This window comes from Tribolium madens, unplaced genomic scaffold (assembly GCF_015345945.1).
Source record: "Tribolium madens isolate multiple individuals breed KSU strain unplaced genomic scaffold, Tmad_KSU_1.1 Scaffold_19;HRSCAF=116;Tcas5.2_LG9, whole genome shotgun sequence".
Classification (NCBI taxonomy): Eukaryota; Metazoa; Arthropoda; class Insecta; order Coleoptera; family Tenebrionidae; genus Tribolium; species Tribolium madens.
The window spans coordinates 12,288,956-12,314,461 of NW_025400983.1; the positions used below are offsets into that span (position 1 = coordinate 12,288,956).

At 31.7% G+C, this 25,506-nt stretch overlaps 1 protein-coding gene across 1 annotated transcript in view; it reads left to right on the forward strand.

Moving 5' to 3' along the window:
- The first annotated feature begins 4,607 nt into the window (after positions 1-4,607).
- Positions 4,608-25,506, forward strand: part of LOC123010434 (regulator of G-protein signaling 7) — a 50,150-nt gene continuing 29,251 nt past the window's right edge. Inside the window, exons 1-2 of the mRNA XM_044407330.1 lie at positions 4,608-4,828; positions 14,734-14,921. Coding sequence (XP_044263265.1) covers positions 14,868-14,921 — 54 coding nt within the window. The 5' untranslated portion in view covers positions 4,608-4,828; positions 14,734-14,867. The remainder of the gene's footprint in view (positions 4,829-14,733; positions 14,922-25,506) is intronic.

The window sequence follows — 25,506 nt, forward strand, 5'->3', positions numbered from 1 at the left end:
GATATTTTTTGTTCTTTTGATATATTGTTTGATATTCTTCAGAAAAAATCGCTTGATATAAATTACTGTATTTCCCAAATTAAAAACAAATTTTGCAAAATAAGAGAAATGATCATGTTTTTGCTATATGCTATTAAAAGAGGAAACAAGGAAGCTGTATCCTAAATTGTAACTCTGTTCAATGTTTTTTGTGTCAAAATTTTTGTCCCTTTACTAAATAATTAAAAAAAAAAACATATACAAGATCATCAGTATCATTAAATAGATATAAAAAAATGACAAATGTCAAAAAATATATGTCAAAATTTTTTGACAGATAGAATTTTTTAAACATTTTTTTATGTTCCTGGTATCTTACCTTACTTGAAAATTTTCTCGGGTGCGAGTTCTAGCGCACTCTGTATGCCGACGAAAGTTTTCGTAATATATCAGTGCAAGAACTTCTTCAAAAACTTAATAAAAATAGAAACATTTTTGTAGAAGCTTTTAGATTATTTTCATTTAATTTTAACACTTCCATCAACCAGTGCTTCAGTGGAACGAAGTTTTTCGTGTTTTAAGCGTATAGAAACTTATTTGAGAAACACGGTTTCACAAGAGAGACCTTCGTCTTTGGCTAATATTTCCATTCAAAAAGAACTTTTGGGCTACTTGATGAAGAACCAACCTAAAAGACAGAAGAATTGACTTGATGTATAAAAATTAGGTAGGTAAGTAAGTACTAAGTAATTATATCTGTTTGTTACGTTCCTGAAGTAGATGCAGTTTTTATTCTTTTAGTAATTATTTTTATTAAAAGAATACCTATACAGGGTGAATCAGAAATACGTGTGTTAATTTTAACATGTAACACATTTCGATAAATAATACGTTTTTTCTATTTGTACTTTTACAATAAAGGCTGCAATTTTGATTTAAAATTTGGAAAAGATAACATCAAAACGTATACCCGCCTATGAGTATCAAATTAATAATTCCGAAATATTTTCGTTGTGATAGAAACGGAACTACATTAAAAGAACTGCATTCTTGTGATTATTTATTAACATTGAACGGCTCGTCTACACAAAATTATGTGGGAAAAACAATAAAAACCACTAATAAGAATTTTGCAAAATGTCATATAGAATAGTATATTACATAACGAGCACGGAAAGTGATAAATAACGCACAAGCGGGAAAGTTGCTGACACTTTCCTGCAAGTTTTGTACACTATTTTTCCTATGACCGTAAATAATTTTTTTCTTACGAACATATACATATTTTTTTCATAACGATTTATTTTTTATAATGGATACAAAAATAACTATGTTGAATAATGATTTATTTTTTATAATGGATACAAAAAAAATACGTTGAATGAAAAAATACAAAACATTCGAGTGTGAATTGTGCGTTAGATTTCTAACACACAACGTGAAAACAAATCGCAAAGGTTTTTGACCTCGAACGATATTGCCAATTTTCGCGCATACGAGTATGTAATTGTGCATTATGATCTAGTTGTTTTACTTTGTGAGTTCTTTCTGGTGTTAAAATTAACACACGTATTTCTGATGCATCCTGTATTACATATTTGGTGCTACAGGGTGAGTCTTAACTTATACGCATGAACTTAGGGAATGAAAGGTTATGATCAATAATAAGTAAAACAAATAAGTTAGATAAAACTTTTTTATTTATTTTCTTTTATTTATATTTTATTTAAAATCAATTCACTTAGCTATTGACAGGCATGGCGTGATCAAATGTAATGTAATAGTGTTTTTTAACATGGTATATCTCGGTAACTAACAAAACTTTTATGAGAATTTTTTTTCACTACTAGTTATTATTTTTATCATACCCTAAAATTATACGTAAAAGTTAAGACTCACCCTGTATAATCATAAAAAATTGTAATGGAAAAAAGTGTTTAGTTTTATGTATTTTTAATCGATTAGTAAATTAGTGGATTAATTCACAAGATATAGGAATAATTACGGATTGTTGCTGATAAAAAATGGTCTCTGAATATTCTAAAAATATAGTCAAAAAAGTGAAGTACGTTTACATTGATTAGCTTTTGACGTATTTGGGTTAGGCTACTTGTCTGCTTTTACACCTCCTATAACTTTATTAATACAATAAATACATTTGATTCTAAAAAAAAATAGTAACAAATTGAATTATGATTTTCGAAGGGGTTACTAAATTTGAAAAAATCCAAGTATCTGATTTAAATTTAGGTAATAAATTATTCTATTGATGAAATAAAACAGGTGACAAATAATTGGAATTCACTTTGTTTCAAATAACTAAAAATGACACCTCATTTTTAACTATGATACAAGCAATTAGCTGCAATGTAGTTTTGTTGTGTCCAACTCTATTATCGTCTGTTCTTTTTTATTATTAATATGTGCATGTCAATGGTAATACCGAATGCTTTTCTATTTATACATCGAAGTTGAAATTATTTATTCTTTTTCCATCGTTAAAGTTACTCGTCTATAAGTATGCAGCTAATTTCTGTTTAATTTATTTATAGGCCAGAGAATTTTTTTTTTAATAAAAATCTACAAGAAGTTTTTGGGAGTAAAGCTTAAAGCTAGACACAGTTTTTACCAAAGGTAAAGGTTAACCCAGGTATGGGTATAATAGTACAATATCGTATCCGAAAAGTGTGAATAAGACGAATGATGACATTATGATAAACTGCAAAACTTATTGAAGGAACTTGCGTGGGATGATTGGACTTCTTCTCGCCTGACATTGACGTGGGTGTTTTATTACCCCACAATGTTTAATAATTCCAGTAATGTCATAACAAAATTACACTTAAATCTCTTGTAAAATTAATCTTAATCGGCTACTAAACGTTTCTACCGGTACATAAAATAACCTTACAACGTTGTAAAAAACCTTGTTAACTTTTATTTAACAGGATTTTTTAAATTCTTTGTTTCGGTAAACGAGTCACCCGAACTACGAAGTAATTCTGGTGAAACGTTGATGTTTATCTTCATAAAGAAATCCAGCATGATGTCTGACTTTCAACTAGTTTATGAAATAAATTGGCCGTTATTTATCACACACAAAGGAACCCTATTTTTATCCGACTTTATTCAAATAAGGACGACTGCCGAGCCAATGTAAAGTTTGAATAAAATGGATAAACAAGTACAAAATTCCAGTGGATAAATTCGATGATTTTGACGACCGAAAAATTTACACTCGAAAACAATCTCAAAAGTGCTTAGAATTGCAATAAAACTGGAAATAACGAACTTTGCCGAAACAAACGTCAGCGAAAATAGGGAAACATAAAAGAATAATAAAACAATATAACCAACAATCAATTTCGACCAACTACATAGTACCTAATAAAAATTGAATAACATGAAATAGGGAATAGCGAAAATTTGAAAAAAAAAAGGAAATTCAAACCTATTTACAAAACTGATAAGTGAAACATTGACTCTTTTTGAAGTAAGGTTATTATTAAAAAAATAAAACGAAAAAGTAATAAAAAAGTCTATTCAAATTTAGAAAAATATCATGTTTCCGGTGAATATTCCCTCGTCTGATTAGACGAGGAAATCTTATTTTGAACAAGTTATACAAAATAAGTATTGTCAAATCTACTTTCGTCAAAGGTTAAAGGCAATTTATTTATTAGTCAAAATTGTGAAGGACATCTTAACTGAATCAACGTGTAGAAATAATGTAAATATCCTAAAACTATGTATAAAACTATGTAAAAATAATATAAAACATTTGAAGAAAAAGTTGTGAAACTCGTTCAGCACACAGCGTGTGCTAATACATACTACATAATACATTTTCTTCTATATGTGGATTTCGGGGTGCTAATTTTTGAAAATCATCAAACAAATTACAAATTAAACGTGACAAATTTCACATTTCTTGTTATAATTTTGTGGATTCGTTTCCTAATACTTTCGTCTCAAAACCCTTGTATTAGCTCATCTCTCATAAAAATTTTATACATTTAGTAACCTAGAATTTGACCAAGACCAAATATTTGGTTTGTCTATTACCAAGAGCGGAAAACAAGAAATTCAGGGAGAGGTACTCGTACTGTCAATAATAATTAATGCTTCAGCTTTGGCAAGCAGAGGGAATATTTATTGATATTCGAACTTGCACTATTGATATGATAATTCGGGCTGTAGCGTTGCATTCAGACGGAACGGACAAGTCTTCTGTAAATGCAACTTTAGAGTTGTCATTTCCAACTTTCTAAATACGTATGTATGCATTTAATTTGCAAAGCCGTAGTATTTTGTTAAAACTCGTTTATTTTTAGTGCGCATTGTCGAATTTGGTTGTTTTCTTCTGGGCGGTGCAATCAATCGACCAATCGATCGCCTTTGCTTCCACCATTTCTCCCGTTGTCGCTAATTCACCCCCGATGGCTCTTTCATGAACCAAAGTGTCGGGAAATTCGTCCGTCTGGCGGCTTTTATCCGCTTTTTCTCTCCTTGAGACGAATTCCGAATGCAATTTTCATTACAATACGTGTGTATTTTCGTGTGCCATTTCACGATCAATAATTTCATGTCGAGTCCTGGGAAAGTCGGGCGCGCGCATCTTTTCTCTTCGCTGGATCGCCATTACAGTCCCAGATTTCGCTGAGCGAAGTTGTCTCGCGGCGGCGGAATCGCGGCTCAGTACGCAAAACCTGCATGCGGGATTACCATTTCCGGTCCCGTTAACGCATCCGGTTCGAACCGTTGGGACAAGAGGCGGTGCTAACCGATCCTCTCGGTGTATGGTGTAAGATACAGTGGCCTCGGATGAAGTCCAACGCGCGATCCGCTGGTGAGTATCCCGGAGGAATCCGGAAGGCCCGACTCCGGGGGGCAAACGAACAAAAAACGCACGATTTATTCGCATGACGAAATATCGATCATTGTGAGCAACTTTTCACTTCAATTATCATGCGATTGGCTAATTGGCGCTAATAATACATACCCAGCGAAAAATCTCTTAGGAAAATATTTGCTTTATCAAAGTCCAGTCAGGTGTGTTTTCAATCATGAACTAACTAACAGCAAATACATTAATTGCTTGTTGGAATAAATTCGTAATCAGGTGCATGCTTTATTTTCTGTGCCTCATCTACACGTATTTAAATTTAATCAATACTCTGGTAGATTTTGAAATTTCATCGTCGTCTTTAACCCCCCACAAGTTGAAAGAATGTTCAAATTTATCCACATATTTTCCACTTAACTCGAGGCGTTTAAGATTCTGATCACGTAATGTATTTGAATTGTTAGACATTTTGGCAGTTGTTGAGATTTCTTTTGGGAGCTTATTTGAATAAAGAATCATATAATTTAGTTTGGAAAATTTAACGCAGGGGTGAATTAAAATTAGTAGTCAGCAGAAATGCTGATTTCGGTTAACTTCTTATTTTTAATGAATGAATTATCTGCATCACTATTTTTTGGTCGAAAAAAGTGTGATTTTGAAGGATTTCGTTTCATTGAAGTCTCTTTATTTGCAAATCGTTTTTTTAGATTTTGTCAGCTCCGGTGTGATCCTTAAAAACCCTTGAAGGTTCAATAAAGCAAATTTTCTTGAAAGTGGATAAAATACGTTGCATCGGTATTTATTTGGAAAAAGTCCACTAACAGCGGAGTTTGCCTAAGAGTAAACCTAATTTATTATTAACTAAAAGTCTATGGGCACCGTCAGGGACTAAGCTCAGCTTATTTTATAAATAACTTTTCCGTGGAGAGCACTTTAATCCTTAAATGTTGTGAAAGCATAAAGAATGAACTTATTTAAACTTTAGTGTAGTCTTCCAACACCATTACAAATTTGTTACGTCATCATGATATATGTACTATTATTATTTATCACAACGTAAACACAAACAATTTTTGGAAGAAATGATAAATTGTTTGCTTAATTGCACGAAGGTGGAAAATTCAGTATTTATCGATTTCTAATAATAAAATAAAAATTACTTTTAGGAAATTTGGTAATTCTTTTCGTATTAAAATTGAATTCTTCTTCCATAATTTCATTAGGCATATTACCACTCACATCGGAACTAAAGGTTATCAATTTCAATTCTGGCTAATTTTCCTGTGTTACACCTTTGCCCTTCCATGATTTTATTCTTGCTGAATCACGATGTTTTACAACAAACTTTTGAAAGCCATCCTACAATCATATGAACCAACTTTTTCGTCAAGATACGAACAACTAACGCCTATCTATTTTAATATTGAGGTTAACCGTTTTATTGCTGCAGTCTATTAAAAAGTGATGAATTGATGCATTTTCATCCTTTAATTCGATTTGTGAAGTTCGAACTCTATAAATTAGCCACAAAGTGTAGTTTAGTGTTGTAGACAAGTTTCCTAGAAAAGGTGAAATAGGTAATTTGGAGAAGTCTTTAATTTGAAATTTTCAGTTTTAGCGGTGGAAATGCACATGTTTGCTTTTATTGTTCTATACAAATTGTAAAAATTAGAAAAATAAATAAATAGCTTTGCTGGATGTATTTTGTTTATCAGCGATTTTTGCTACATTATTCAAATATTTTTTCACGTGGCAACTGTTAAATAAATAATTATTTGTAAAGTTGTGTTTTCAACAATTCAAATTAAATAGTTTGAATAATTAAAGATAATTACGAAGAATAATACTGAAGCTAGAAATTTGTAGCACAAATTGTTTAAATAAACACGATGTATAAATTACCAGTTATACATGTAAAAAGGTAATTTTGGAAAACAACGGAAATCAATTTTATGGTTTATTTGATCATAACCAAGGTTATTTATTTGACTTTAATTATTTTTTTACGGGTCTATCAATAAATATAAACTTTAAACGTTGTAATTTCAAGCTACATATGTACTGTAACATATTTGTTGTACAGAAAGGCTAAGGTGTTTTGCATTGTGCTAAAAAATAACTTTTTATAATTGTTTTTTAACTATACATTATTTTTTTTAACTCGAGAATAATGTAATATCCTATTTTTATGTGAGTAATCGTACCACTTTTTTTCTGTTCGGTATTTTTTTATAAGTATTGCGACCCCCATAAATGTCTTGTACGAGTCGAAAGAGCTTTGAACAATAAAGTAAAGGAAAGTTCGACTTATCATTTTTACTAAATTTTTACTAAATAAATTGTGAAATTAGTGAAGATACAATTATTTGTAATTGTAAGTCGTCAACCAGTATTTATACTTTGACCCCACGTATTTATACTTTGAATATCAAATGCAATCAATAGCCAAGACCGTTACTTCTTCAATTTTTACCAAATCATCGATTATTAGTTAATGGTCCAAAAGGAAAAAAATAAATTTTATCGAAGTTGTAGACTGCTTTGACCAGATTTTTGCTTTTGTTAGTTATTTCAATTTCAAAAAAACTTTTGCTGGTTTATATTAAATGTAAATAAAAACTTAAACTTTAATTAAATTGTCCGCAGCTGCTGGTGTAATTCCTTTTAATAATAATTAAACAAGATCTCTCTTGGGTTTTTTTAATAATAAATACCACATGTAAATTATGATTGTAAAGAACAAAAATCCAATCCTTACAATCAAATGTTTCCAAGAATTGACTTTGAATTTTGTCTTAAACAATCTGTGAATTTCAGTTTTATCCCCAGAGTCCAACCTTTACAATAAAAAGCAAGATGGAGAGCACAATTCTCATGCTTTCAAATCAACAGACCTTTTATTGATTTGACTTCGTGTATGATAGTATGATACTCTTCTTTCTCGTATTATAGACACATAATAGTTATTTCCTTTGTCTCAAAAAGATGGCCATCATCCGTCAACACCGTTCACACAAAGTTTACTCTCTCATCAATTGCCCCAGTATTGATCTCACTTCAAGGTTGTTTTTACGATATTAAAACTTATTGATGAACAGCTGGGATTTCTGGAAATGTGAAATCCTTAAACAATCACGCCCGAGGACACAAAATATTAAAATTATTGATGAAAGGCTTTTGCTCTTCCGTCTCCTATCACAAATGGAACAGAGAAATGAGATTTCGAATGAAAAAATAATATTTTTATCGAAAAGTAAATTAAACAGATAAATTCTCGATCCAATTGTCCCTTTATTTACCAGCAAGTGGTTTGATTTACAACGTTGCGGAAACAATAAAAAACCTTTCACTGAGGTATGTAAATGTAATTAGAGACTCGTAAGGCAGACAAAGAAAACACGCCTAAATGAAACCTTTTGCAAACATTACTTTCGCCTTAACGAACGTTGAGATAATAAGTGGAAACCTCAATTTCAATTTCCTTCCCAAAGGTCGAACAATTTTATCGCCTTATTATACACAGATTGTGTGGATAATTGTTTCCTCTGTCTGAAAAATTCGCGCTTTTTAATGTGATGTAATAAAGAGATAAGGGCTGTAATCTTATCACATGGCACATTTCTACGCAATAATGTGTACAATTAAGCAAAAAGCAATTGAATCGATACAATTTTCGTACTCTTTTTGTGTCCATTGTACCCAACTCTTAAAAAAATAACCACAAAAGCGGCCTTTTGTAAGGTGAGGATAATTCACTGGTGGTGAACATGTTAATTGCTTTCACGTTCCTAAACTCTGAATAGAAGCAGTAAATTTGCGATTCAAGAGTGAAACACCGCTCTATAACTCAAATTTATTATTCCACACGTGACGTGCTTACACTTTCTTTTCCAGATGGCCGCTAGAATAAATAAAAAAGCGTATTTCCCAAAGATAAACTAGGTGTTGACGTAAAACGCGTCGAATAAATACTGCTATTTAAACAACACTATATCTTTCAGTCTTGATACTCTATACAGACATGAGTTCGAAGAATAATAATTTTGAAATATTGAGACTGAAATCGACAAACCCGCTTTAGTATCGGATTAATCGGGTGTTAGATCGCTTTGATCAAACGGAATCGTATAACGTGCTTTATTATGCATCCTGCAAACAACTGAAACGCAAACATTGAGGAGTTGGCTATTTTCGAAGCACACAACGCCAAAAATGATATCAATTGATATAACTATTTCAGTAATGCGGTTTAATTGGATGCTGTGAGAAAAAAATCGATCAATATATTTGCTGGATTTAATCCAAATTTAGTTGGACGCTTTTGTTTGCCGAGACTTATTAAATTTACTCCAATAAGCTAATTGGGGAGCATACGTCTGCAAACAAATCGCAATTTAGAGCAAAAGGCGATTCGCACTTGCGCCAAAAATAATTTGTTTACTTTTGGCAGGAATTCAACGAAATGTATTATTTTCAAGAGTTTGAAACGCCGTTTCACGAAAAACAAACAAAAAATTTCCTCTTTTGTGAGACATAAAAGTGGAAATTTTCTAACAATTGAGATACCAAGGTGACTCGATTTTAGTCCTATTTACAGGGTGAGCAAGAACTCGCGTGCCAGAAAAAAATTTCAAGTAAGATAAGATATCAGGAACATGGAAAAAATGTTTAAAAAATTCTCTCTGTCAAGAAATTTTGCCATTTATTTTTTGACATTTGACGTTTTTTTATGTCTACTTAATGATACTGATGATCTTCTATATGTTTTTTTACTATTATTTAGTAAAGGTACAAAAATATTGCCAATAAAAGCCACACATAACATTGAACAGAGTTACAATTTTAGGATAATAGCTTCCTTGTTTCCTCTTCTAATAGTTTGTAGCAAAAAAAATTGGAAAATTATTTTTCGAACAAAAATAAATAGAGTCAAAGTGCAAAATTTAAACTCTCATAACTTCAAAATTTTTATAGATAATTTTTTTTTAAACATTTTTTCCATGTTCCTGGTATCTTACCTTATATGGCATTTTTCTCTGGGGCGCGAGTTCTGGCGCACCCTGTATTAGCTTCATTAGTCGCTGTATTGGTACTAATGGCCAACGGTCTATTTACATAAATTACACATTTACAGCCAATGTCATATGATTTAAACGTCAATAATTATCACAGACAAGTTTATGTGTAAGTGATTTTGCAGCTTGACATTTGCACAGAACACAAAATGGTTAAAGTAAATTTAATTAACTAGTAACTTGTAGATTAACAAAAAGTTAAATTACTTCTACAACTCTTGTAGCAATGCTACATTGTCTGATTGAATTCCTGAAAGCTTTTTAGAAGCAGCAAGAGTAAGAAAATCAAAAAGTAGTAGAGCTTTTTGTTCACAAACTTGATAAATTACATGACAAAGAGCCTCGGAAGAATTAGAGTTTTTAGTGCGAAATGGAAATGTTCACTAAAATTATATTTCTTTATTAAAACTAATTCATAGTGCACAACTGTGCTACGATATTTTGCCAACAATGCAAATTCGTCGGCCAAATCCCAAAAGTCTGTAAAGTATGACACCCTGTATTAGAACTTTATAATTACATCAGTCTCTAATTAGAATCTTGCCAAGTTTCACAAATCTTTCACAAAAACTGGGAATAATTAAAACAGTCTTCTTTAATCAGTCACTGCTGAAAATGGATTCTCTTTTTCTAGATTTGGTTTCACTGAAAAGGGGTTTACTGACCCGTCTGGCCGAACTTTTTTAATCCAGTGGAAATGTGGACTTACATAAATATTTTCGGACTTTACCTAAAAAATAAATTGATGCCTTTTTCTCGCGAAATTGTTAATTCCCTTTTAATTAACACATCAAGTCAAGTGTGTCTCGCGAAATAAAATTACTGGTAAACCAGTATTGCGAATTGAAGCATCAAGAAAAACAAAAAGATCGCCTTTATGGTTACATAAAATAGTCAGAAATGTCGCATCGTAAAATAATTTTATGAACCATTCTAACAACTTTATTTACAGCATCCTCTGTTATCAACTTTAATAAACCTTTTTTCGTAAAGATAAATACCAGAATCTTTGTAGTTAACTTTTAAAAGAAAATTGTTATTTCAATTTAATTGAAGCTAAGTGAGATATTTAAGCAGATATTATTTGAACCTCTCGTTGCTCCTGAATGTTTTCTAGCTGGCATGAGAAAAGGTCAGGTGCAATGTCTTTACGCAAAAAATAATGATCTTAAAATGGAGCTCGTCTTCGTGAATTTCGCTATTTATTTAAAGCGAATGAAAGGAAAAATGTTAATTTTCTTTTGAAAAATACTGAAATTTTAAGTAATCCTTTTGTTAAAATAATAATTAAACGAGACGTAATGTTTTTCAGTAATTTTGTTCCGTATTTTTGCTAATCTCGTCCAGAAATGCTAATTAAAATTTAAATATACAATGAACGAAGAAAGTTAAGGCTAATAATGAATTCAAAATAATGTTTTCACGACTATAAAAAATGGGATTTGTTTAATTTCAACAAGGTGAAATAAATGCAAGGCATAATTTTAACTGTGACATAAAGCCGAAACGATACCATAAAACTGTGAGAGGGATGAACTAAATGTTGTTATAAAGTGTCGAAATGTGCAACATAGCTAACAGATAAGTAAAATACTCCATTTGTAGTTTTCAATATCAGGACATTAAATCGCTGAAACTAATTTCTGTAATCCATCACGGAAAGGAAATTAAAAATGCCTTATAAAAGCCAATTCATTTTTAAATTTGAAGTAAAACTTGAATCTCAAAACTGAAATGTTTGCCTTGCGAAAGTTCTTTGTAAATTATTTAAAATAAGAGGATTCCATGTACACTTCATCCTTTCAACAATCATTAATCCGGACTTGCGTATTCCAGTTGTATCATTTCCAATTATCGTTCCCTGAAGTATCGTTATTCTTTACGCTGTGCCATAAAAAAAACGTAATTTGGGTTGAAAAGGACGATACAATTTTTCATTCCGGAATTATCTGAACCAACGTTAGACGTATAATGATGATTTCTTGCAAACCCGGTCGAAAAAAATTATTCTGCATTATCGTACTCTTTGTTATTTTTCATTTATAACTGTTTTAATGAAGATTAGTTTGCTGGCACTGAAATTTCTTTAGATAAGGTGGAAATTCGCCAATTTCGTTGTTAATTTTTGCGAAATTGGGAAATGACTGACACTGAGATTACTTTTTAATCAGAAAATTCATTCCTGTATTTTTTATTATGCATAGGTGTTTCAATATCTTATTTTCCAAACCGGTAGAGTTAAATTTAATTAAAATTTTGGAGCGAAAGATTGTCGCAACAAAATAATTTAAAAACAAATATCAATTACCCAGTGCAACTATCGAAATTTCTACATTTCGCTACAACCGATCGGTTTATGTAAAATTTGATCAAAATTTAAATCGAGTTTAAAACTTATTTCATGTGGCATGGCGTAACATGAATTTTGATTGATCATACATATTATAGAAAAAAAATAACTTAAGTGGTGTTTTTTATGACTGTGATTCGAAAATTTTACAAATTGTTACTTAAGGTCGAAACAAAAAAGTTAATTTTATGGATCACCCTTATCAGGAAGTCGCTTGATACCTGTGATTCTTGCACAAGGGAGGAAAAAAATGAGGAACCGAGTAGAATGATAAAGGGGCTCTCACTTTAGTCATTTCCTAACTAATTTTCACTCATCTCTAGAGAACAGGATGTGCTTGTTTTGCTTAATTTCTCTCTTTGGTGAAACAAAAACACGGCCCATAATTCGTAATTTACTTCTAGAACTAACGTTTCGAATGGTCAGTTTCCTTTTGTTAATTAATTCAGTCGCTTAAAAAAGATGTAACTTGTAAATGAAGAAGCTGGTGTCGAATGCTAATTACTGGGAAAGATGAGATTTAATTTGTTTTGCCGTCTGTTTAACTAAATAATTTTTTTGCACTTTCGAGGAAATTCGTTGGCGTGTTTTGAATTATGAAAGCGAAAATTAAATTTAATATTACATTTTCGGAAGTTCCCGTGTGTAATAGACCCTTACAAGTTATGCAGATGCTTGTATGTTTTCTCACATAAAGGTATACCCAAAGTGGAAAATATTTTTACTGTGCTGTTACCCTTTTATGTACATAGGAAATTTTTAACTAAGATTGTTTTGACGAAAATATAACTGCATTAGCAATTCAAATTTCAACCTCCGTTTAACCTATTGTTAAAAAATCGAAACTAAACTTTGTTAGTAGTTCAAAAAATTATACCTTGTGTTAATTATAGTTGCACAGTCACACAAAGCTTATAGTTTTGAAAGAATGATATCGTGCCACTAATCTAAACATCAAAATCTGCAATTAATCTAAAATAATCGAATACAAAAGAATCGATAAGATTGTGAGCACATTTAAAGATAAGTAAACGACTAATATTAATTTTCTAATATGACAATTAATTGTTACTCGTATATAAAAATATACACTTGGATTTGCTTTGCTACTTATTTCTCGGAATTAATAACGGTTTTAAAATACGTCAACAGATTTCAATAAAACGTTGAGTCAGATTTTTGTTGCAGTGCAGTTTTATATTCCGGAAAGATAATGAAATGTGTTGACAAAAAACATGCCATAGTAATAGTAATATAGTTATTTGTACAACTAGTTTTGAAAGTCATACTTTTTTTCACGAATTTGTAGTTAATGATTAAAAAAAAGGACTTTCAAAACGGATTGTTATCAACATTTTTTTGCATAGTAATAACCCCAAGGACCCCAAAGACCAAAAAGATATCAATTTGATAAATCATCAATCGTGATGAAAATTCAACTTTCATAATCACTATGCAAAAAAGTAAATTTTATTATGTATGTATACAGCGTGTTCCGTTTTTATTGCTACGAACAGAAGACAGAGTATTCAATTTTAAGTCAAAAGTGCAAAACTTCTTTTCATAGTTTTTTATAAATAAGGTCTTTTGCATTTTTCCGATACAAGTTACCGATTTTGAGTAAAATCGGTTTTAAAATTAATGTTACAGACCACAAACAGCATAAAAATTAAAAATCAAATTTGTTTTAACCTTTGGGACACTCTTGATTAAAAATTTCATTTCGGAATTCGTTTAGGTATATAAAGATTAACATCTGTACCAAATTATGTGATTTTATCTATTTTGAAATATTGGGAAAAACCCTTTAAAAACGCACGGTTTTTTTTTCGACACATTGTTATAGGAAACTTTTATTTTAAAATTGAATATTCTATCATCTGTTTAAATTTGTAACAATCAAAACGGAAAACGGAACACCCTTTGTATATCATTTTGCATTACATGTAACAACCCGGGTGCCTAGGAAAACTATTATTCGGAAATAAACGTTCACTTTTAAATCAATAAAGCAATTTTATAATAGTAGTATTAGTTTCTGAAGTTCGATTTCGCTTAATCCTCGCACTTGAGATAATTTTAATTTCACCGCACTTGAATTGAAACAATTCGTGATAATATCAACAAATTTTCCCACCATCACCCACGCATCACATTAAATGCACTGAATATTCCATCGTCTCCACTTTTCCAATTACCGGCAATTCCCACTCTCCCCTAAATCCCCTAATCCACATTAAATTTTTAAGGTTTTTCCCCGACTAGATTCCCATTTCGAGCATTTAATGTAATTATAATCCGGCGTTAAGTGCGTTAATCGGCATGCCGACGCAAACCTAACGTAATTTATCCGTTTATTTTTGTGTCGGATCGTTTATCTCGCGCGTGTTAGATCAACGGGAGGCGGTAGTGGCGGCGGCGGCTTCCTGTCACTGACATTCTTCGAATCGTTTTCGTCTATATTAACTATATTGTTGTTGCAGTTGTTCGTTGTATGTGGGGGTGAGTGTCGGCGTGATGGGGCGGGGGCAGAGCTCGCCTATGGAGCTCGGCTAGAGGCGTGCGCCCCTGCCCGGCTGCCCGGCCCCCCCTCTGCCGCCCTCACCACGGCCCACGCATGGAGCCGGACCACCGGGACCACCGATGCCACAGGCCCAGCGCCTTTGACAAAGTGAGTTACATCTGTCTTTAGCAGAGACACACCCCAATTGACAATTTTTCAACATATACAAAGTGGACCAATGTTACAAATGTATAAAAGAGTGGCGAACAGAGACATCTTCAGTCTTGATCCACAAACAGTAATTGATGCTGATCTTAATCACATCATTTATATTCTGTCTAAATCTGTGTTGAAATAATTGTGGAATCATTGATACTACGAGTATGACACATTCTGTAAAATAGATGAAATAAATGAAAAGTATAAGCACATTTACAATGTTTTCTTTTGTGTAGAAAGTGATGCAAAATATAGCAAAAAATTTGCGACCGTAAAATTTGCATGATGTGATATTTTTGTTGCCAACCCGGCGCATCCACCATTTTTCCGCATACATTTTCTTACACCTATATTATTTATGTGCGCTTTAGTACGTAAAAGATAATAATTTAGTGTAAAGTCATTACAAATACCGTGCGATCAAATAAAAAATAAATTAGAGTAGGCAACACATTGGCTGGGAATCTGGCCTGGAAATTTTCCACACAAACTGAAAGTGAAAATGACCATCCACCGTTTTCCTTTTGTACAGCAATAAAAAAATTCTGCTCTAAAAACGGTAGTTGGTAATTTTACACCGTGAAGTTTTATTTTTGAAACTCGAAGCGAAGCTGAGAGCATTAATAAAACTGAACGCTATAAAATACCTAACGCACAAATGATGTACAAGACTTTTTGGCCAAAGACCGTTCTTTGATTAATTTAAATTTTGATTTGTTAACACATGACAGGCCTCTGCGTTTACTGTTTTCACCACGAAATGGCGTTGATTAGAATCTTACCAAAAAAATTGTGTTTATTTTTGAATTCTAAATAGATATTTTCTCTCGGCATTAATAAACTTCATTTCAGGAGCAGACTTTCAAAATGCATTTTGTCCATGTTTTTATAAATTGGGATAAAGGTTTTTAAAGTTTTTTTGCAAAATGCGTAAGTACATATTTTTTCACATTTATTGTCATTTATACAGAGTGCGCCAGAACTACTCGCGCCCCAGAGAAAATTTTCAAGTAAGGTAAGATACCAGGAACATGAAAAAAATGTTTAAAAAATTCTATCTGTCAAAAAATTTTGACATTTATTTTTTGACATAAAAAAACCATTTTTACAATTATTTAGTAAAGGGACAAAAATTTTACCAATAAAAGCCACCAATAACATTGAACAGAGTTACAATTTAGGATACAGCTTCCTTGTTTCCTCTTTTATAGCCTATAGCAAAAAAACTTGGAAAAATATTTTTCCAACAGAAATAAATAGAGTCAAAGTGCAAATTTTAAACCCTCATAATTTCGAAATTTTTATAGATATTTTTTTTTTAACATTTTTTCCATGTTCCTGGTATCTTATCTTATATGGCATATTTATCTGGGGCGCGAGTTCTGACGCACCCTGTATAAAAAATTTAAATTATTTCTTAAAAATGGAAATTTGGACAAACTGCTTTCTGAAAGTCTGTTCCTCAATTATAGTAGTCGAGGCCAAATAGTTATTAATACAACAAGAGATTTATAGACAGTTTAAAAATCGAGATCATAGTTAAATTCGAGCGACCGGAGGGACCTATAATTTAAGAGGCTGAAATTTCTAAACTATAAAACTCGTGTTGTGTTCAAGATTTTTTGTCACACTAATATTGAATCAGAAATTTTACTAAATTCAGAAATTATTATAAAGAATTATGTCAAAATTGACAAAAAATATGGATCAGCATCATAAGATACATTATGACGACGTACAGTTGGTTGCAATAAAAACGGAAAATAGAATTTTCTTTAGACTGAAACAGGTTTTGTCCGTCAATTTAGTTGTCAATTTGTCATCTGTCGCATTCAAATAATTTTTTCTGCAATGCCGCACTTAAATGCCGAGAGCATCAAATGCAAATCAAGATAATCAATTAGTTGAGTATTTACGTGAAAAGCCAATGAGTACTGAGTACTACAGATTAACTGTCAGTTTTAACTCACCTTTTAGAATTACGCCATGTTCAAACTATGGATAAATATAAAAATCTGACATTTTTATGCTTTGACATTTTCCGATTTTTTTGCAACCAAGTGTACTTTACGGATGAAACGTATTTAACGGCAACATAAGAGGTACGCTTAAATGCACCATAGAAACAGTATAAGGTATTATGGGTAAATATCTGAATATTTTAACGATTTTAATTAATTCCATAAAATATTTATTAAACTATAGAAAATTAAAGGTATTCCCAATGTTTAAAATACTTAGATACAAAATTATGTAAAATGTGGTAAAACATTGCTTACCTCACTCTATTTATATGTTAGAACGATTCAAATTTTGATGGCGCACCCTGTAAATAGGTTTAATGTACATTTATTCATTAACAAGTACGGAAATTCAATGTTTATGATCAACATGAAACGATTTTGTTGCTAGCCTGGCGCATCCACCATTTTTACAGTTAAATTTTAAATGTAAACACTAGATTATTCATTCGTACTTTTGTACAGTAAAGATAATTTAGTGCAAAATTATTAATTAATTCGTTGCAAATAGTTAAAGAGATTTAAATCTATGCTGAAATAATTGTGAAACATATTTGCATCGTGGTCATAGAATTTTAATTACCTAATTCTGTAACATTAAGTACAAAATAAATGAAAATTGATCAGGCACTTGAAATGTTGAACTTTTTTATTCAGTATAATAGTTATTTATGGTACAAATGTGTTGTAATTATTACAGATAAGTGACGCAATCACGTTTAGCCCACCGAGCCCGCAGGGCGAATGGAGTACTTTTCTTAGCTCACTCGTAACATTTAAAATTTATTTCAAATCATTCATTTAACATCACCATAGTTACTGTTGAATTATTATAGGGTGTAGAAAAAAAGATATTTAATGCTTGTTGCAAAATTTTATTATTGTCATGAACTCGACAAAAGGTACAGTGATGGACAGTGAATTTCGTCCACCCGATTTCTGTGAATTCACAAAAATTGACTGTAGTCTGTGCTTTATTGCCATGATAACTGACTTTCAAATACGTATTGTCACATTTTATCAAATTCGAACATGCCAGCAGTAAGTGCGTTTAATAAAATAAAAATTATCTCTTTGATACAAAAGGGTATGTTTCAAAGACATGTCTCCATACTTTTGGGCATACCAAGGACTACCATTTCACAGGACAAAGGTAAAAAGTAACAAGAAGCATCAAGCATTTTGTCAACATGACAAACGTTAATCAAAATTCTGAAACAAGGTTAGGAAAACCTAAAGACTAATTTACACTTTTAATCTGTCATGGAAATTGGGTGGACGAAATTCACTGTCCATCACTGTACGTATATTGGCGAAATGAAAAGGATCATAATAGCCCAAAAACTCTGCAGTATTGGACATTAATCTATAGATATATAGATTATAATTTATACAGGGTGATTCACGAGGAATAATAAGCCTGACCAAATTTTCAATGCAATCAACATTACAGTTGTCGCAAAATAACTTGTGAAGAGTAATGGTGGTTGCATCGAGAATTTGGTCAGACCCATTATTCCTCGTGAATCACCTTGTAGATTGAAAAATGATTTATTATTGTTGTTTTAACATAATACAGTAGCAAACTGCACTACTCTTACCCTGTGCAAACAAACAAAAAAACAATTAAAACTGGGTAATATTTATCACAATGTCTAAACATGAAGCTTCTTTTACAATTTGCCAAAAAGAACAATATTCACGAGCCTGGCCAAATTCTGGATGCAACCACCATTACACTTTCGCAAGTTGTTTTGCGACACTTTTGAAAAAAATTATAATTTGAATCCATTATGCCTATTAGTATCATCAATCATCGTCATTGTCATTTTTGACAAACGATACAAAATTATTAACTCAGCAAAATGTGGACCATAGAACACTTATGGAGAATGTTTGAAAAATGCATCTCTTGCTGCCTGTGCGATGCTCAATGATATCTGACACGATCAGGTTAGTTTTGAGAAAATTGGGTTCGTGTTAAGTTAATAAAGCGAATGGTACCAATGGGTAAAACTTGAATGGGTGCCTTCCGTAGTTCGTATTTTAATATACCCATTATTGTGTTTATATTTCAATTACTACTGTTTTTCAAAATTTTAATATCAAAATTTACAAATGGTAAGTGTGCTCGCTATGATTTCATATTTATTACAAAAATCTACCTGACCTATGAAAATGTAATGTCAGTTGCATCGCGAAATTATTCCTCGTAAATCACCCTGTATAACTGGTGTGGACGACCTTCCCGTTGTCGAGCTTCAGAAAATTATTTACCGGAATTAAGTCGCCTCCGGGCAACTAGGTAATTTTGTTTTGGAGGGTTTCAACTTTCAGGTGAACATCCTTTCTGTTTAACGAGTCGCTATAGCGATACACTCTTGAACTTTTACACGGTAAGCATTCTAATTGTGTTTAAGTTAATCGAAAGTTTTTATTGACGAACTCTTCAAACTTGCCAATAGATACGAATAAGAGGAAAAAAATTGAGTAGTTCCAACCGGAGACCCATGAGCTTATCTAACTTTCTCTTAAAGTAATTGCTCTCGGTTGCTCTTATCTAACTTCTTAATGCTACGGAATCTAACTTTGTTTAAATTACGATTTAAATTTTTTGGAGTTTGGGGAATAATAAACTTATCTTGTGTTAATTAAAATTTTAAATTCTGTTTTAAATGCCATGAATGTCAATGTCGCTCAGCATATTTTATACGATTTTTAGTGATATTGTGCCTTTGGGCCGAAATTGAAATATTTTCGGTTTCGGTTTTTGAATTAGCTTTAATGGGATTGCTTTTCAGCAAAATATTTCAAAGTAGTAGAGCACTTAAGTAGCTAGCTAGCAACCCCACGCAAAATATGATTCACTTTCGTGTACAAGTATGTTGCTAGTACAGTAGTCGGGACTTTCTAGATATCAAGAAGGAAAATGAAATTTGTGCTCGAGTAATTTGTATAAAATGATATTATGTCGTTGATATATCAAGAAAATTTGAAGAAAATAGCACATTTCCCAACACTGAATATTTAAAGCAAGACTCTTTGTTACATAGGATAAGATGTTAAATTTTCGATATTTCCTTGTGCGACAATTTACCGACACCCATGAAAAGATACTATAAAAAGTAAATATAGCTAAATAAATCTGTTTCTGCGAATGTATTTAGATAACCTACTTTGCGATAAGGATTAATGCAAAAATAAGGAAAAAGTGGACAACAAACTTTCCCATCAAAATAAAAGTATTTTTCAACACTTTAACTGACATTTTCCCAGATGGCCTTCCGCTCTACAACTTTGGCAGTAAATAATAATCTCCTCGTTTTTTACCTAGGCAGATTATTTTTTGGTATTAAAATATAAATCATAGGAATGGCAACAAGCCAAAAAGTGTAGGCAACAACAAAAATAAAACAAACAGTTTTCATAAAAAAAAATTATCAAAAAATTTGAATAGAAAAAAATATACTCATCAAAACATTTTCTGCTGATCGCAAAACCTTGGGGCAAAGAAAAAATTCTATTTTTCCTTGGTACATATTTATTATTACATTTGGGTTGCAGAAACAAGAATACATACAATTCAACGTAACTGAATAAATAAACACCACTTTTTATTTACCTTAGGTATATCTTGCTTTTAGCGCTAACGAACAATTTATTCGAGATCTTATAAAAATTACTTCAGAAAAAAATCATAATCATAATTACTGGTCATTTTGTTGCAGTGAAAAGTGTTTAAAAGATAAGATAACAAAAAAGCAGAAAATCTATCATATTTGGTTTATTTCTTTTTCATCACGAGAAGACAAAAACACAAATTTTCTCAGTACAAATTTATTTTCCCCATAAAATAACGTTTTGCACCAAGTCGTAAATTTTGTAACAAAGAGATTTGTTCTAAAGTTATAAATTCTTGTGTTTAGTAAAATCTTGCGGCGAGATTATAAAGAAAACAATTTGTAGCTTTCATTTAACTTTATATTATTTAGAAAGTAAGTTGGATTAAAAACAAAAAGATATAAATTGAGTAGTAGTTTTCAACTTACTATAGAATTTTTTTTCTTGAAACGAGGAAATATCAGAATTTGGACGGTTGTTACCGATTTATTTTCAAACGAGTTTTAAAGAATTTAAGCACAAGGAAAGATTCATCGAGATCACGATAGCTATGTTAACTTTCAAAACTTTGAATTGTATTTAAAGTTTGTGCATAAAGTGCATTTAAACGGCACTAATCCTTAATCACAACATGTTGTTGCGAAAAAACTCGTTATGTACTTCAACATACTCGTTAAATTCATAGCAGCTAACACGATTGTTCTCTCTTTTGGAAACAACGAAATGTGCAAAGTTGCGTTCCATCTTAATGTTTTCTGAGCTGGAAAGTTTTAGCGCGCGTACTTGTGATTATTCCATGTAGCTCCAACATAAAACTAATCCCCATAATTACGTTTTTTAACTCGGCCATGCATCGATTTTTAAATCATTTACCATTCAACAGGTTACTTAACAGCACATTATTAACCTAGTGATAATAAATCGAACGAGCCTTAAATCGTCCGACTCACCGGCTGATGAGCGTTGGGGGTTTCCCCAGGACCTGATTGATGCAGGGCGTCGTCGACGTCGGCGTCTCCTAGCAGCAGCAACCGCCGTCGCGTAATCGTGATATCGATCCGTTTCCATACTCTTGCTCTTTCCAATCGTCCGGTGTTGCCAAGAAAAGGACAATTTCGATACAAAACACCCCAAATCTTTGTCAACGACATTTTATCGAACACTATATTCACCAGAAAAGCCCCCAGAAGCAGGGAAAAATGCCAAAACCGATACTCCTGCGACGTTAAAAATTCAACAGAATAGAACCTTGTTGCGTCGAGATGATCTGAATGTCTTCGAGCGAAAAATACGACGAATATTCGGCAACGTCGTGCAAATGACTCATTTTCATATCTGCTTCAAAATACCGGGACTAGATGAAAATCTACTAAATTCATTCATTCTATTGTCAGTCAAATGTTTGAATTTATCTATAGTGGTATCTAATAACTAGCTGACTGATGTGTGTATGTCCGCAGCTCTTTAAAACAAAAATTAAGTACACAGCGTGTTTTTGTTTTCATTAATAACAATTAAGGAAAGTCGTGTCAGTAAATGTAAAATTGTATCTGTTCAATAAAATTTCTGATCAAAGCGGTCTATGACTTTGAAATTTAGTTGGAAATATGGAATATTATAGGAGATAGAAGATTTTAAATTTATTATTATATCACCATGTAGCACACGCAATTTTAAGTCTGTCGAACCTTACTGACAAACGTTTTTTGTGGCCCTTAAGTCTCTTTTGAGACCTCAAAAACGTTATTTGGTTCAATAAAATGTTCAATTTTTCATATTTTTTCAAAATTTTCAAAATAATAAAAATAAAATCTCATGAAGATTTTGAAATTTATACAGGCTGCGCCAGAACTCGCGCCTCAGTGAAAAATGCCATGTAAGGCAAGATACCAAGAACATGGAAAAATGTTAAAAAAAATTATCTATAAAATTTTGGTATTTATGGGAGTTTAAATGTTGCACTTTGACTATTTATTTCTGTTGTAAAAATAATTTTCCAAGTTTTTTTGCTACAGGCTATTAGAAGAGGAAACAAGGAAACTGTATCCTAAATTGTAACTTTGTTTAATGTTATTTGTGGCTTTTATTGGCAATTGTTTTATAGATACAATTTTTTTTTTCATCTTCCTGGTAACTTACCTTACATGGTATTTCTCTCTGGGGCGTGAGTTCTGGTGCATTCTGTATAAAAAGTTCCGTGACTGACTGAGAGACAATCCACAGCATAAACCACTCAAGCTAGAAACATAAAATTTGACAGGTATGTTCCTTAGAGAGTATAGAGATTTGCTAAGGAAGAATTTTTCGAAAATCAATCTCTAAGAGGGTGAAATGGGGTGTAAACTATTAAACGAATATAGAAACAAAAAATTTGGAAAATATGTTTCTTAGCAGTTGTAAAGGTGCACTAAGACGAAATTTTTAAAAAATAATAAGTAAAAACTTATTCATCCCCTTAGAAAAGGGGGTAAAATGGAGTGTACAAGTTTAAACGAAAATAAAAATTTGAAAGATATGAGTCTTAGAGAGTGTATAACCGTGCACCAAGACCAAAATTTTTCTAAAATAACTTTTGAAGGGGGTAAAACGGGGTGTAAACTATTAAAAGGAGACATAAACATAAAATTTGGAAGACATGTACTTTAGTGGTTATAAAGGTGTACTAAAATCAATTTTTTAAAAATTAGTTTCTAAAGAAACTTGAAATTTAGACGATAAATGTTCCTTAGAGGGTGCAGAAGTGCATTAAGCACTTTTCAAAAACTACCTTTTAACAGAATGAAATAGTATTTAAACGTTTAAACGAAATTAAGAACATGAAATTTAGAACTTTAAGGGTGTAGAAGTGCACTAAGAAGACACTTTTCGATAATCAACCTTTAAAACGGAGTGAAATGGGGTGTAAATGTTTGTAACGAATTTTCAACATCTACTTAAAAATCGGCTCTATACTTTCGCGATGGTTTGAGTTGGCGAACCAAATATAAACAGATTTACTTCACCTTCCCTTTTTGAAATCAACAAAAGTTTATATTGAAAATTTACGTGGACGAAGTTACGGGAACCGCTTGTAGATAAATATTTTTAAATAATTCCATTTCTAAGAGTTTGTAATGTTTTTTGATCTTATTTTAAGTCAAATAACATTTTAACCAAAATCAAGCAAGTGGCTACACACGACTCATCACCTGCTATTCATAAATAAAGCCCATGCAAAGAATGAATCCCATACAAAGCATGAGTATCCAGATCTACAGAATAAGTATATAGAATTGTTTGTGAACGGGCCATTTTCCATTTTAGATCGAAAATCCACAAGGACGAAGTTGCGGACAAATGCTATTTTAACCATACGTTGTGTCCACATTTAGTTGGTTGTATCATCAAGAAAAAAATGCATTTAGAACTCTTGTGTGAAGTGCGAAGAAGCGGGATATTAGAATTTTGTTTTTTAAGTTTAATTTTCGAAAAAAATGGTCTAAAATTTAAATCGGTGAAAAACAATCTAATAAATCTACTAAAACAATACAAAATTTGGCGTTTCTCTGCTGTTACCTTGAATTCTCTAAAAATAAGTGAAATTTTCATGTCTCCTATCTCTAGATAATTCATTACTGCCAACTTAATTTAAAAGTCAAAGGCCACTTTGATCAGAAATTTAATTTAATGCATGGTATAATCATAGTATTAGTTCTTTTTTACACTTTCTAAATTATCTACCACACTAAGATAGCAACTCGTCCAAAAAATGCTCTAGACCCTTATTCCAAAAATTTAATAAAATCTGATATTGACTGAAGGACTGGGGAAACCCCCGTAAGCGTTGAAATTCGTTCGATTGAAACCTTGTTTCGTCTCGATGATTTGACTGCCGTCGAGTGAAAAATACGAGGAAGTGAAATACAGAAGTGAAAAGCTCGACTCTAGACATCTACTTCGAAGTCATTTTATGGCCGTAAGCATTGTTCGCGCTCTTTATATTGCGATTAGGGACATTCTCGATGGCAGCTCGTGCCGATAATTTACTTTTCTGTCAACAGTCCTAATCCAATCCCAAATTGTCAACGATTCAAGCTTTTTTGCGAACGTTTGCTGGATGTCTATCGACTTGGCAACAACTCCGGGTTAGTTAAGTTGCATCCACGGAAATCAATGTAATTGTTATTCAATAAATTATTGACAATTGTGCGGTTGAAATGTCAATATTTTTATTTAATAAGCAATTATTGATTGTTTTGCCAATTAATCACATTTGACTCTAAATGCTCACTTGACAACACTTTAAATGATATGTTTGCTTTGTTATTTTATACTTAATGTTGAAAGCTTGCTGCTTCCAGATATCAAATTTCACAGCAGGAATTTACAAAGATTAATCAAATAAAAAATATATAAATTTAGGTGAAACCTTCTTTTGTACCCTTAAGTTGATTAATCAAAAAGACTGGCAGTTATCAGTTTTTATGTTTTGTTATTTAGTAAGGTTGAAGATGATGAGACGAATCAATACCTGTTATCATAGTGATAAGTGCGACTCGATAACGCAGACTACTTGCTCGCAATCTTCATGGTATAATGTGATCTGTGGCTTTTACCATAGTTTTTTTCACATCAAGTATTCGAAAAATTTAAAACTACTTTTAATGTACTAGACATTGTTTGCTTTGGGAAAATTAATAAAATTATATGAAACCTACTACATACGAGACCTAGTCTTTTAACAATGCGCTGCGGTTTTTAAATTTTTAATTTCAATTATGCTACGTTTCGTAACATTAATTATATCATAGTTCAGTTAAAATACAGACATTCGGTTTACCAGCTAGCACGTAAATAAAAATATCTAATTCCACTTCGTGTAAGTCAAATAAATTTACGTATTAGGATAAAAT